The sequence below is a fragment of the Sturnus vulgaris genome, chromosome 2 (assembly GCF_052056855.1).
Source record: "Sturnus vulgaris isolate bStuVul1 chromosome 2, bStuVul1.hap1, whole genome shotgun sequence".
NCBI classification, from domain to species: Eukaryota; Metazoa; Chordata; class Aves; order Passeriformes; family Sturnidae; genus Sturnus; species Sturnus vulgaris.
Window position 1 is genome coordinate 78,728,169 of NC_142244.1, and position 13,623 is coordinate 78,741,791.

The following is a 13,623-nucleotide window of genomic DNA, read 5'->3' on the forward strand; positions in this document are numbered from 1 at the left end:
AAGCTGGGGCTCACATCTGTCCTCCATGGACGACAGGGTGCTGCAGTGTGAAATATGAATCCTATAGCTCCCGTTTGCCTGCTTTGCTCTTCAAATCCCAATCCCAGCATGCCTGCATATCTGTACACACGTTCCTCTTACTTCAGAAATGGCTACAACACCTCTTTGCCCTGCACACTTTTCTCCTACATCTCAGCCTACCCTATCAGCACGTCACGTCTTTTGCACCTGCACATAATGCAGCACATTCCATTACCAAAAGAGGTTATTTCATTACAAATCCCAAACTGCAAAACTGTAATTAGGCTGCATTAGTCAGTGCTGTTTACAACAAAGGCAGAGTAAGAGAAGGAATCCACACCCCCTCCCAGTCAGTAACGCTACTTTGATTCGGCGGATGCTGATCAGCGACTCGGACACTCTCTCCACGGCCGAAGGGAAGAACAGGGTCACTGTGAGCCTCACTGCTCCGTACAGGGACACTGCCACAAACACCTTGCTGGCAGAGATTACGTTGCCAAGTAGAACATATGCCATGAAAGTCATGAATACTGTTATTTTGCTTGCCACAAAGAACGAGGCTAAGTTCAGTCCTCGAAGGTAGGAGCTTTTCATAACCATGGCAATCTCCTTCCTAAAAATGCAAAAAATAAACAAATCACATCAATCTCTCCCATTACTGCTACCTTGAACAATAGGATGAGGGAAATCCCCTCTCAGGATTTTACTTTCATATCCTTTCTCCTCCCCTTGCACCACTCCAACTCATATGCAAACAACTGTGAAGAAAACACGTTTTATGGTAAATAAGAAAACAAAACTAAAACCAAACAAGCAAAAAAACCCAAATCAACACACACACACACAAAACCAACCCAAAACAAACCAACTAAGAATTTAAGAGGCTTGGAAATTCAGAGGAGAAAATAAGTACATTTAATATCTTAATAGCTATAGAAAACAATTATTCTTCAGAGTAAGAAAACCAACATACTATTTTTTTCTTCTCTAGTCAAACTAGCAGATTCTAATCTGCTTCAATATTTTTGGGCTGCATGCAATAGCAGAGGCAGAAAAACCTATACAAAGGCCAAACACCCACAAACTCCTTATCCTTCCAATATGAAAATCCAGTCGAGTTCAGTCACAAAACTCGTGACAAGACCACCATATACTCTGCAGTCAAAAAAACAGCAATTTCCAGAAGATCAAGAGTGTGCCCATGGTCCAAGTATCTGCCATTATTCAGCTGCTTCTCCTCAAGCTATATCACAGGATTTAGAATACTTCCTTTCATCTCAATCTAAATCCTTCCCAATTTGGACCCTGCTCCTGGCTCCTTTTGCTCTAGGAATTCTGGTTCATAAATTAAGAAAATACTGATCTGTGAGGCCAATTGTTCTGCCAGTCATTGCCCAAGCTAAAGAGTGACTGAAGTATTGCACAGACACATAAGTCTCCCTCCACCAACTGAAAAGCTGCTGATGTGTTTGTTCACAATTTCCATTTCAGTTAAATTCCAGTTTTCACTTCTAAATGACTCAACAAGTCCAATACTCCAAATGTTACTGCACTATCACCTATTACAATGTGGATGCTATCAGGCTTACCTCCTTTATTAATATAATAATTTTTCTTTATCAAGAGCCAGAACAGCTTACTCCTTCCCCAAACATTCTACTTTTTGTCTACTTAATACTATCAAATATAAAATCCCAGAACGATCCCTAATTTCTCTTTTCACATATTCTGGCAATTCTTAGGGAAAATCTTAATAATTTTGATCGCCTTCCACTTGGAACTATACATTAAGATTAGAGACTCAAGCTGTGATTATACAATTTGAAGTAAATTAAGTAACGACTTAATGAAGAAAAGGATGCGGGATGCACTACTGGAAAACTAGTTAAGCAGCTTTCCCACTATACTTGCCAAATTGGCTGAACTGACAGACTTTTAAAGAGTTTCAAAGACTTATTTTTTCAGCTTAAGGGTTCACAATCTCTGATCTCCTCTGGAATAAAGAGAAGGAACATCTGTATGTAAACTATTTGAATTGGGTCTAATTCAATTACTTCTACAACCCTGGATGAAACTCTTTTCCCACCCTTTAATAATCCTTAATAATCCTCTCATTATCTGTGGAAAATCTGCAAGTTTTTTGTGCTAGTCTCCATAAATACCAGATAAATTACAGCCTACCTGCAGGCTGCATATAATATATTACACTGTCTTGAAGCACAAACTTACATAAAAGGAAACTAATATGGACAGACACAAGAAAAAAGAGCAGTGAAGGAGTTCAGATGGCATCTTAGCCACTGTCAGGGGCCAATGTGGAAATACTGGACAATAAAGCATCTGGCTAAATTTAAGACTTAATTAGAATTTTCCACAACACAGTTCAAAAAATAAAAGAGGGCTCAAGATGTGTTCTGAAAGATCTTATTTCTCTCTAACATTAAAAAGGAAGCCTCTAATCCTAATGAGGTGTTGAACTTGGAAATCTAAAATTTAGTGATGTGGATACACCCACTAAGGAAGCTTTCAATAAAGAAATATCTTCTCTGGCTCCATGCAAGACAGTAAAGCTCCCATCAGCTGTGAACATTCAATCAGCACGGGATCCTATAATCCAACAGATCAAGCATTTATGTGCATGGCAAGAAACATCTCAGGGAATATTTTCAAGTCTGCAAGCCTGCACATGGACGTAAAGGAAAAAAAAATCCCTTTTAAGAAAATTCTTTCCAAAAGAAAACATTTAAAAGGAAAAGGTCAGCTAATCTGAAGCAGGATAACAACCTTCTATTCATATGTTGGACAGGGACATGACATGAAAATCAGTTTATAAGAAATATGTACCCAAACTCCTATAGTTAACCGTTAGCACTGAATGCTGTTACAGTGTCAAATAAAAACGCGAATACTGACTGAAAATCAAATTTATTAATATCTTTTAATCTGATGTCAAAAAACCTCTGAAATGAAATTTCTTAGGACACCAAACTCAACTTGCCAGTTGAGTAACAAGGGAATTTCTGATCAGCTATCTTTCTCCCTTCTACCTTTCGCAGGTGGCTTGAGTAATAAAATGCATGAAAGGAGGATAAAATTGCTGCATTACAACTCCTACAGCTTATTAGTTGCTAGATTTGAACACAACAGTTAGAGGAAGCATAAAAAAGCCTGAATTACTGAAGTTTGGAAGATTTTTTTTGATTTTTCATTCCTCCACTACTGCTATATAAAATTGAAAAAAAAAAGTTCAAAAAGTACAAGTAAACTGCATTTTAAACCACAAAATAAAGCACTTATTCACATGTAAAAAATTGAAAATGACACTGATCATCCATCAAGCTGTTATCTTTCCAGGATTACCTTCTTAAACCATTCACAAGTTCTGCAAATGATTTTTCCCAAGCATACATCTTTATTATCTTCATGCCGCTTATCACTTCATTCATGGTCCTAATCCTGACATCTGTTAAGGCAGCTGTCTTGCTTCTGAAATCAGGACAAAGGAAAAATTCTTATATTCCCTAAAGGAGACAATTTATGATCACATATAATAACATAACATAACATATTTATGAAGTTTTTCCTTTTACTTGTAATGATAAAACAAGTAATGATTCACAAAACTGTAATTGCATTAAAGGGTTTCCCTGAAGACCAGTATCTTAAAGCTGACACACAGCAGACAGACTTGTTTGTACTCCTGGTTCTCAGGGAACTGAGAGTTGATTCAATGTTCAGAACTATATGTCAGTTTGGGCAAACATGCAGTATTGCTTAAACAACATATCCACATAAGCATTTAGAATTAAACAAAAATGGGAAAATTACTTTAAAAAGAAGATTTCAAAATGCCTAAACAAACACCCTTGTCATAAAGGTCCTTTAAACTTGTTAAAGAAACTGGCATCATTTGTGACTTTTTAGGATTAACTGCAGTTCAAGCAGAGATTACTTAGTACATGAGCTATAATTCATTCAATAATCCAGATACGGTTTCTTTAAAAAAATAAATATTATTTAAGCATTAATTGCAATTAACACTAATTTAAATGTATCTATTTTAGTCCCACACTATGTTTGCACTGATGGAAAAAATTGAAAATATATATAATTAAATAATTAAGTCACAGTTTTAATTAGGAAAAAAGCATTGAAAGTTAGAAGCGACATAATAAATGCATAAATAGTGCTAATAGATCCTATTACAACCCTGAATTCATTCATGTAGACAAACACTTTGCACATGCAGAGCTATGGTAGACCTTGATAAAACATACCTTTACCAGCTAAATTACTTTTTTTTCCCATATACCAACGAAAGTTAGGATTCAGAGATCATTAAAAAAAATTTAGAATCTTTTTTGAAGGGGTGACCAGGGTTTCTCAGCTTAACCTGTCCCCTGTAGGATTTCTCTGATATACTGGAAGAAATCACCATAATTAAAGAACGCAAGCTGAAAGAATCTCAAGCACCTACTCGTCATTTTAAAAATACTTCTTGGCACTAGCATTCCACAAATGTTAGGATGGCTGAAGCAGGGTATTAAAAAATATTTATACAAGGGAACTGACAAAAGGCATTTAGAGACATGGCTCTAATGAATCATGGATTCTTAATAACACTGAGGAAAATAACTTAGCCTAAACCAACGACACCAACATGGAATGAGATTATCTTTGCTATTTCATTTTTTCCTTTTTCAAAAAGAAACAGTAACAGAAAAACAATTCCTTAAAGAATATAATAGCTCATCATTTCTTCCTTAAAGAATATAATAGCTCATCGTTTCTTCCTCATACACACACCACCAATGGAAAAGGCAAAATTAGCATGTGCTGCTCATGTCTCCACAGCAGAAAACAATTCTCACTTGCAATCCGGAAAGTCACCTAACTTCCAGGTTTGGTCTCCACATAACAGAAATTTGAAGATGATAGAAAATAATAAAGTTAACAGAGGTTTCTTTTTTTTTTAAGTGGTGCGAATCAAAAAAAGTTGTATTTCTCTTTTTCATGTTTCCTGCTAAAATGTCATCATAGTAACCATCCTGTTTCAAACTGCTTTAAAATGCTCAAGAAGTTGGGGGAGTGGTCGTCTTAAAAGTTTTTTTAAGTTACACTCCCCTACTCTGCAATAAGCATATTTTGTACATACATACCAGAAGCCACAGGTTCAGCAATATTGGCTTCAAGTGTACAGACATCCAGTGCATTGATGGCAAATTACCACAGAGAAAGACATGTGCCTGGTTTTAAAAACACTAATTTCTGAATACAAATGGATCAGTCCAATACATGCTCACATAGCATGTCAAGAGTGCAATAAGAAAGGACCTGAAAATTTTTCATCTGAGAAGACCCCTCTATGATGCTAAAAACCATTCTAAATTAAGTAAGCTACAAAATTCCTTTCTGCTTTCACAAGGCATCTTTGGTGGGTTTTAATTATGTCTGACACACAGTTAGACACAGTTTTTATCTTCAAGAAAAAGGACTTTAAATAACAACACTACAGTTGCATGACTAAGCAGCGAAAGCGTCCAGCTCTTTTGAATAAAGCACATATAAAATGGTCTTCAGACCTATAATTGAACAGTTTCTCAAATAATATATTAGGTAATGTGTATTCTGCAAAATTTTTCATACTTGTGCAAGTAAAAGCAATGTTTCAGAGTGCAGTGGATACCATTCCACAGGATACCGAGTCCATATCTGCAAACCCCCAGAGCACCGAGGCCGGTGGCTGCATCGTGAACTGGTGTGCTCGCCTGTGTACACGACTGAGTCACAAGAACAATGCTGAATAACAGCACAAATTAACTGCCACACCGAGCATGCTCCGATTCCAGCAAAAGCTTTAATCCTTAAATTACTTCTTCATAGGCTACCTTCCTTAAATCCACGCAGATTCCCAGAAACTGCCATGTGAACACATTCATCCTTATAGAGCTAAAATCTATTCGTTTTCATTAACTCCTTCTGTTCATTGCACATTTCTGTTCACAAAGAAAAAGATCTGTGCACATAGAGACAAGTGGAAGCTTTTCTGGTTAACAAAGTCTTTCCCTTGCACTGCACCTTGACAAGTGGCTGTTACTGTATGGCTAAAAATCCCCAAACACTGTCACATTGCCACCGATTAATTTTTAAAATACATACCTTCAAGAAAGAGATTTTTGTCACCTTATTGCCTGACCCTGGACAAGTCCATTAATCTCTTTGTGCCTCAGTTTCCCATGTGTAAAATGGGGATACTAATGCCTGCCACCACGGATAAAAAACTAGGTACTTTAATTATTGACACAAACCTCAAAAACTTAGAACTAATGGAAAACAACAATGAAGTATCTTGACATTCATGCATGCAATTTGCACATGCAATGAAAACACACATCTAAAAATATATGGTAAGTGTTCTACAAACAGGTTTTATCATAGAAAAAAAGCCCTTAGAATTTGACAGAGAACTCTGAATGGATCATTATTTGAGAAACAGCTTTTGAACATTATTTGAGAAACAGCACATGAATGTAATGACTGAAGACTATGACACTGGTTACAAATGAAGACATCTTAGGTAGATATCTACCTCTTTGAAAATGAAAGTTGTTTTCATTTTGTAATTCTCATCTCTCTCTTCATACCTGGCCATGCAATGGCAATGCCAGGCTCAGTATGTCTAGAAAACTTGTCTTGAAATACAAATTGAAAAATAAAAACAGTTAACTCACTTAAATTTTACTTATCCAAAGAGCTAAAAGGAACCCATTCAACAAAAGATGCAAAGAAAGATGCCTAACACTCCTAAGCATATGTGTAAGAGTAAAGGAACACAAAAATATTTCCAATTAGATATAAAAGCCTTTTATAAAGTCATAAATGTAAGTCAAGCATGGCTAATTATACAGGAAACAGAAAACTTGGATGCAAGAACTTGCCTCAACAATCCCATCAGAGATAAATCTCGCCGGAGTTTTTTACAACAAAGTTACAGAAAAACAAATCAAATTTGTCTGATAACGGAAAATCACTCCAAGCTCTTATCTCCACAGCCTTGAACCTTGCAGCTGGAAACCTCATAGCCAGCATCAAAACCACCATGATAATTTTTTTTTTTCCCTTCTCTCTTAGTTCCTTCCCCTTTTTTCTCTCTGTGTCTTAGTTATGGAGAAGAGGGAACAAGATATTTGAACAAGAAACTTCAAGAGCTTTCTGCTGCTACCCCTGTATCACCCCAGTAAGTCACACAGAGAAGGGCTGACTACATCCCCTTTGGAGTAACCACTCCCCAGGAATCACTGCAGGAAGGCAAAGCTCAAGTTTCACAATTCTATGCCACAATCTACAGCAAGGTAGCTACAGAATTAATCACACTCTTTTAATGTGCTGGATAGCTAATGAGTAACAGATATTTTCAGCATATTTGGAAGACAGACCACTTCAAGTCGATAATCTGGAATTCAGACATCTCACACTAGCAACTATAAAAAACATTAGCAAAGATAGAAGACACTGCAAAAAATATCACCAGACACAAGCTAGTACTCTGCCTCCACCCAATATGCACATTTTAAAACCCAGTACAGAAAACAGCTACAACCCAAAGCATGAAGGCTTACCTGAGGGAAGAAAAAAGCCTCCCAATGCAGGTCTGCACAGGAAGAAGAATAATCAGAACTGCCATTCCTGCAAGACACGAAGGGCCTATTTCCATCCAGAGAAGAACTGTTACTGCTATAGCTTGAAGTGGTCCAGCCCACAAGAAGTGCAAGAAAATTGTGACCTAAACAAATAGTCAAGAATCAAAATTAGCTTTTGATCTTAGCTAACAAATTAAACCCCTAGTAACATTTAGGAAATATTTCTGCCTGTGGCAAGGCCAGGTTGGATGGGGCTCTGAGCAATCTGCTAGTGGAAGGTATCCCTGCCCACGGCAGACTAGATGATCTCTAAGGTCCCTTCCAACACAGAATATTCTATGTTTAAGAAACAACTAGAAGAAACGTTCATTAGAAACATGTAATCACTAGTTTTAAACAAAATTTTCTTAACTCCAACCCCACAATTTCTTCAAGCCCTTGGAAAGATCTGTAAAAGACTTCTTACTTGATCAAATTTGTTCACATCGTTTGACAGCAGGTTTACTATTTGACCAGTGGTTGTTTTCGCCATAGCTACATTACTGAGACGAAGTGCCTAAAAAAAGTCAGAACAGTCTCAAATTATCACAGCTTATAGAGCACAGTACACCTATACACACAAGATACATAAATACAGTACCAGGGCTAAAGCTGAAGGCACATCTCAGCTTTTGCCTGAGAGCACTGGGGCCTTAGACAAAATGAGGATTAGACTAAATATCCTAAACAAAGTCCCAAAGAAAAGAGTATTAAAAAAAAAAAGGTCAAGGGAAGTAGTATGAGAACAAAAATGCCTTATTTTCATGTCTGAAGTGATTAAAAATAGGAAAATACCAACAAAGCAAGTCACTAAGCAGAAGAGCTGTAACTTTCCATGTGCATTGTTCTCCTCCTCACTATGAGCGCCTGTACAAAACAGGAACAGAAAACTCCACCTGAAGGCCAGATTAAAGTCAGAATAGTGTTTGGCCAATTGCAAGAATTATGTTTTGAACATGTTATTTGACAGAAGGCAAAAAACCCTCAAGTTATTAATTTTAGACTATCTTTGAAAATCAGAGTATCCCTTTACAAATCACTAACTCTTGAAAAATCTTAACATTTCTGAATTATTTAAAATTAAGTTTAGCATATGCTATGAAAAACAAGAGTAAATACCAAGTATTTTTATATGTTAATAAAAAAGTTAGCTAGCAGAAAATAGTATGTGTTTATAAAATATCCCTTCCAAAAAATCACATCTGGAAATACACAGTCTGAACCTTACTGCAAAGATCCAAACTGAAATTGCTCAAAAATATCAATAACATACTCTGCTTCCTTCTACACCTGCTAGAAATAAAACAAAGGTTTGCAGCACAAGTTAAAAAAAATATACAAAGCATGTTGCATGTTTTTCTGTATAGAAATAGTTCCCTCCTCAAAAACATTTCACATTTTTAGGCAGTGCACATCTACTTCCTCTCCAAACATTACGAGGGTGCCTTTTTGACCAATAATCAATCCTGAAAAGCACTGATTGTTTCAAAAATACTGTTCCAGCATTTTGAAATAAGTAGAAGAACATCAGCCATCAAAGTACTATTCAAAGTATAATTTCAAACAAGGTTCCTTACATTTCTTGCACTTCATTTTTGTGTTAGAAATATATTGTTCATCATAGAGAGAATCCCAACTCTAACCTCATTGAAACCATCAGGCAGAAACTCTTAAAACTCCACTATGAAATTCCTCTGACATCCCAAAACATCAATCTAGGATACTGGGTATATGAAAGACCAGATTTAGTTATTTGAGAAAATTATCGCTTCATTCCCTGTCATAAGCCACATGTCTCTTATCCACCTGCAATCCCCCAGGCAGCTGCCTGCTGCTATCCTGTTCCACACCACACCACACATTCAGGTGGCTAAGTTCTGAGAAAAGATGTTAGAAATCCACAGATCATAATAACAGGAGGCCACATGATGCATGTCTGGAGAAGTTTCCCATCAGGATGTGTTTACAGCAAAACTGTACAATCTGTTTGCTGCCTTAGGTTCACCTGAACCATCAGAAGACTCTGCTGGTGTTTTGCTAGTAGCCTATGGCCTGGGTCTGCCACAAAAATCACCTTTCTGACTTCTTCCTGCCTACTTCTAACAAGCAGCAAAACCAGTTTTAATTTTATTCTATGAGTCCAGTTCATTTTGACCAAGACAGTCTCAGGAGGAACCACACAAGCATCTGAGCCAAAAGGAGGGTGCTCATCTGTGACTGATTTGTCTTCTCAGGGAAGAGTCAACCACTCTCATCATCAGTGGCAATACAGTTTTAGTATTTCCTTGCTTCCTTCTTGGTTTTGATTCTTTTTTCTTATTTTTTAAAAGTGAAATAAGCCTTGCATTCTCCTGGCTGAATGGATCTGTCTTGACTGCAAAGTAGCAGTTTAACTCTCAAAACCAATTTCTACCAAAAAGTCCTGTTTTGGTACCTTCCTCTTTTTACTACCTCTGACACATAGCCCCATACGAGCTGAGGAAAACTAACTCCATCCCACCTAAAGTCAGTACACTGACCTCAAAGAACTTCTAAAAGCTCTGTCTTTAAAAAATACAACAAAAACCAGTTTCCCACAAGCAGCCTTTGATTTCAAAACAAGATTCTGAGTCGTCATGAGACAGATTTCATTTTCATTTTTGTTATGAGTTTTCTATGTGCATCACTAATACTTCTTACTGGTAGCAAAACTTCTAAAGAGTTTGAATACAGGGATTTTGCAAATTAGATTTGAACTTTCCAGGAAATGAAAAAAAGGTCTAAAACTTAAGAATTATGAATACTTGAAGTTCTCTATTAAGAATGCTCCCTTATCTAATCTATTTATCCCTACAAATCTAAGATTTTCTTTTCTACAGCAATTAACAAATTCTGCTGAAGTGCTGGTAAATAAGCACCCAGTTTCTTTCAAAAGCATATATGATGTTAAAGAGAAAGTATGACCTATTTATAAGCAGCACATAATGAAGACAAATTATTAGAAAGGTTTGTCAATGTTCTGCTGTCATGTCAACCCTCACCTTCAGAAGTAAAGATGAGGGCAGATTCATTTTCCATTTAATCTCATCTCTAGAAATAAGGGTGCATATCACAAATATTTCTTTTCCAAGCTTCAATTCAGCAACTAACACCTTCACTATATACATTTTGCATTAATTTCGTTTTTATAATCAGTTTGGTAAATTAATACCTTAGAGAGATGTTTATGTACAAGAAAGCACTGTGCCATGTTAGAGCCAAGTTCCCAGAGGATCCTTTCCAAGGTATCAAAAGAGGAAGAGAATAAATGTGTGTATGAAAAGCAATCACCACTAAAATGGGGACATTTTTACTCTCCTCACTTTACTGCTTTGTCCATAAACTTCGTATGACCTACACCAGTATTACAAGTGTTTGGGTTAAGTTGATGGTACCTATGTTTAACAGTTAAAAAATGTGGATTTTTTTGCATTCTAAAGAAACTACATTCCTGATTCTTCAACTAAACTTCTTTGCTGAGGTCTGAAATTGCAAGTCACTATTCCAGCAGCACCGAAGATAGAATGATGGTGTATTTTCCCTTCCACTCGGCAGAGATTTCCTGCTTGGAAGCAGACAGACTCACAGTTTGGGTATTGCCAACAGCTTCGGGAGAGTGAAGCAGACATTCACAACTGAGCTGCTTACTGCCCAGAGCACATCAAGGAGAGCATTTCATCCTGGATGTTGCTCAGCTCCTTCCTGTAGGTAAAACTCAACTTCTCTTCCTCCACTTTCCCTCTGACAGCAGCCTCAACTCCATCTGTAGTTCAGGACAGCTATTGCTTGATCAGGACACACAGACAGCAAAGGAACCAAGGCTTACTAAACATACATCCCTTCTCACATTTCACTGGAGGGCTGCAGTACTCACACAGTAAAATCAGTAAATGGTAATAAAAAACTAACTCCCTGCGTTTAGGATTCCACTTCATTCTGAACTGTGTCTCCTCTACCTGCTGCTCTCTCTATTCCCCCTCAAACAAGAGGGATACAAAAGCTGAAGATGCCAAGCATCCCTGCCTGCCTGGAGGGGGAAGCAGCAGTTCCACAGATGGACACCCCAAGGGAGGGAAGCAGCCTCTGATCTGCAAAGGATACAATTTACTAGTTCTACACCACTGATGGAAGGAATAACATATAAATAAATCTCACCATTAACCACAACAGGGGTTGGGGGAAACCTTGGCAGTGAAGCAATTCCCAGGAGACTGAGAGTGCTGCACCAGATGGTGACATCCAAGCACCATGTCCTCCCCTGGGATCAAACTGCAAGGCTGAGTAGCTGCCAGCATTCCCTGGGAGCTCTGTCCCTCTCCTGCTCCATGCTGACGCCTCTTACAGCTCCAGCACATAACACTTCCAAGAGCAACGGGGAGGGCTCCTCTCCAACAGCAGCGAGGCAAAAAAAATCAGCTCCTCCAAGACTTCAGGGCTATTGAACTCACCACCTTCACTAGGCAGGCCTGAAGCTGTTATTCAGACACCTCAGCACACAGAGAAAGCAAAGCCACATGTACACACCTAAGGCCTGACACGTTCTGCATGCATTAGGTCTACAAATGAGTAACTCCAATGGAATTGCAATCATGAGCATAATAAACAACTGCATTTTAGAACTCCCCTAACAGAACAGCTGTCAAATACAAAATACAGCTGAGAACAGGTTTGCTTACCTTCCGATAAATCATGTGGCACATAGCCACCCTCAGCTTCATGCCAGCCCGCTGTACATGATAGAAGTATAAGTGGTGCATTATAGCCAGAATAAGCGTGCACACAGACAGAGCACCTGCGTAGCAATATGCAAAGTTCAAAGCTAACTCATCTGAGGCATCCTCGTTTTCAAAATAATTAATAATTCTTCCCAAAAAAATTGGTTGAACTATTTTGAGGGTTTCCTGGAAGAGAAAGAAGGAGGAAAAGTGTTACTAATTTCATATCACACCGTGCTAACCAAGTCTGTAAACAGGCAAACTAAGCACTGCCACAAGTCATATCCCTTAGAATTTTGTCTTTAATGTGCTCTAAAATGTCAAAAACATGTTCCACATTAAAATTTAGCTGGAACTTCAAGGATAACTCTCTCAATTACCAAAAAAACCCTTTGATGTTTTAAAAATTGCATGAGTATATATTACATTTCCATTTTTTAAAATGCCATGTGTCCTTTCGAGCCACTTACAGAGAGTAAAAAAAACCACTCTTCCTATTGGGCACCCCACTCAGATACATAAAATACAGATAAGCCTTACAAAGCAAGTCAATGGTTTACAATGTCTCAAAAGTAATGCGTGGAAATAAACTCTCTGTTCCACTTCCATAATCCTGCAGTTATAACTCAGTTTTTCAGCCTCTCCAGGGCTATAGCTCTGTTTTACCTTTCTGAGAACATTACCAGGTTCTCTGAGCAGTCCAGGATGAAGTCCCCAGTACATGTCATGCAATCTAAGAGGACAAGTTTCACATTGCTGTTTGCCAAGAAGTAGGTCCTGTGACATTTTACACCACTTACCTCAATCATTGTGAAAATTCCAAAAACTAAATAGGATTTCCAGTAACACAGAATAATGGCTTTTGTTAAATGTGGTGTTTTTCCTCTCTTTTTTGCTTTTTGCACCTCTTTATCCCAGTACCTGACAAACAAAGTGCAAATATGTTGGGAGGACAGAAGTAAAATCACAAGGCAATTACCTAGAATAAAACATTTTCAGATTAACAGCCAGATTGCCCTGCTCACCTTAACAAAATCAAATAAAACAAAAAGAATTAAAGAGAATAATGTCTTTTCATTCACATAAACACCCAGTACTTAGTATTATAGGCCTATTTGCTCTTGGTTAATCACAAACAATTCACCACTGTTGACTATTATCACCCTTGCATATTTGCTGATGAGGAACCC

The 13,623-nt window shown here is 37.6% G+C and overlaps 1 protein-coding gene across 2 annotated transcripts in view; it reads right to left on the reverse strand.

The window, feature by feature from the left end:
* The window catches only part of ABCC4 (ATP binding cassette subfamily C member 4 (PEL blood group)), a 141,555-nt gene that overhangs the window by 112,879 nt on the left and 15,053 nt on the right, over positions 1–13,623 (reverse strand). For both annotated transcript variants that reach the window (XM_014881347.2, XM_088159824.1), the window contains exons 3-8: positions 13,234–13,354; positions 12,395–12,619; positions 8,128–8,217; positions 7,641–7,804; positions 3,382–3,507; positions 385–634 (exon numbers count right to left, since the gene is read on the reverse strand). In XM_014881347.2, the coding sequence (XP_014736833.1) occupies positions 385–634; positions 3,382–3,507; positions 7,641–7,804; positions 8,128–8,217; positions 12,395–12,619; positions 13,234–13,354 (976 nt within the window). The remainder of the gene's footprint in view (positions 1–384; positions 635–3,381; positions 3,508–7,640; positions 7,805–8,127; positions 8,218–12,394; positions 12,620–13,233; positions 13,355–13,623) is intronic.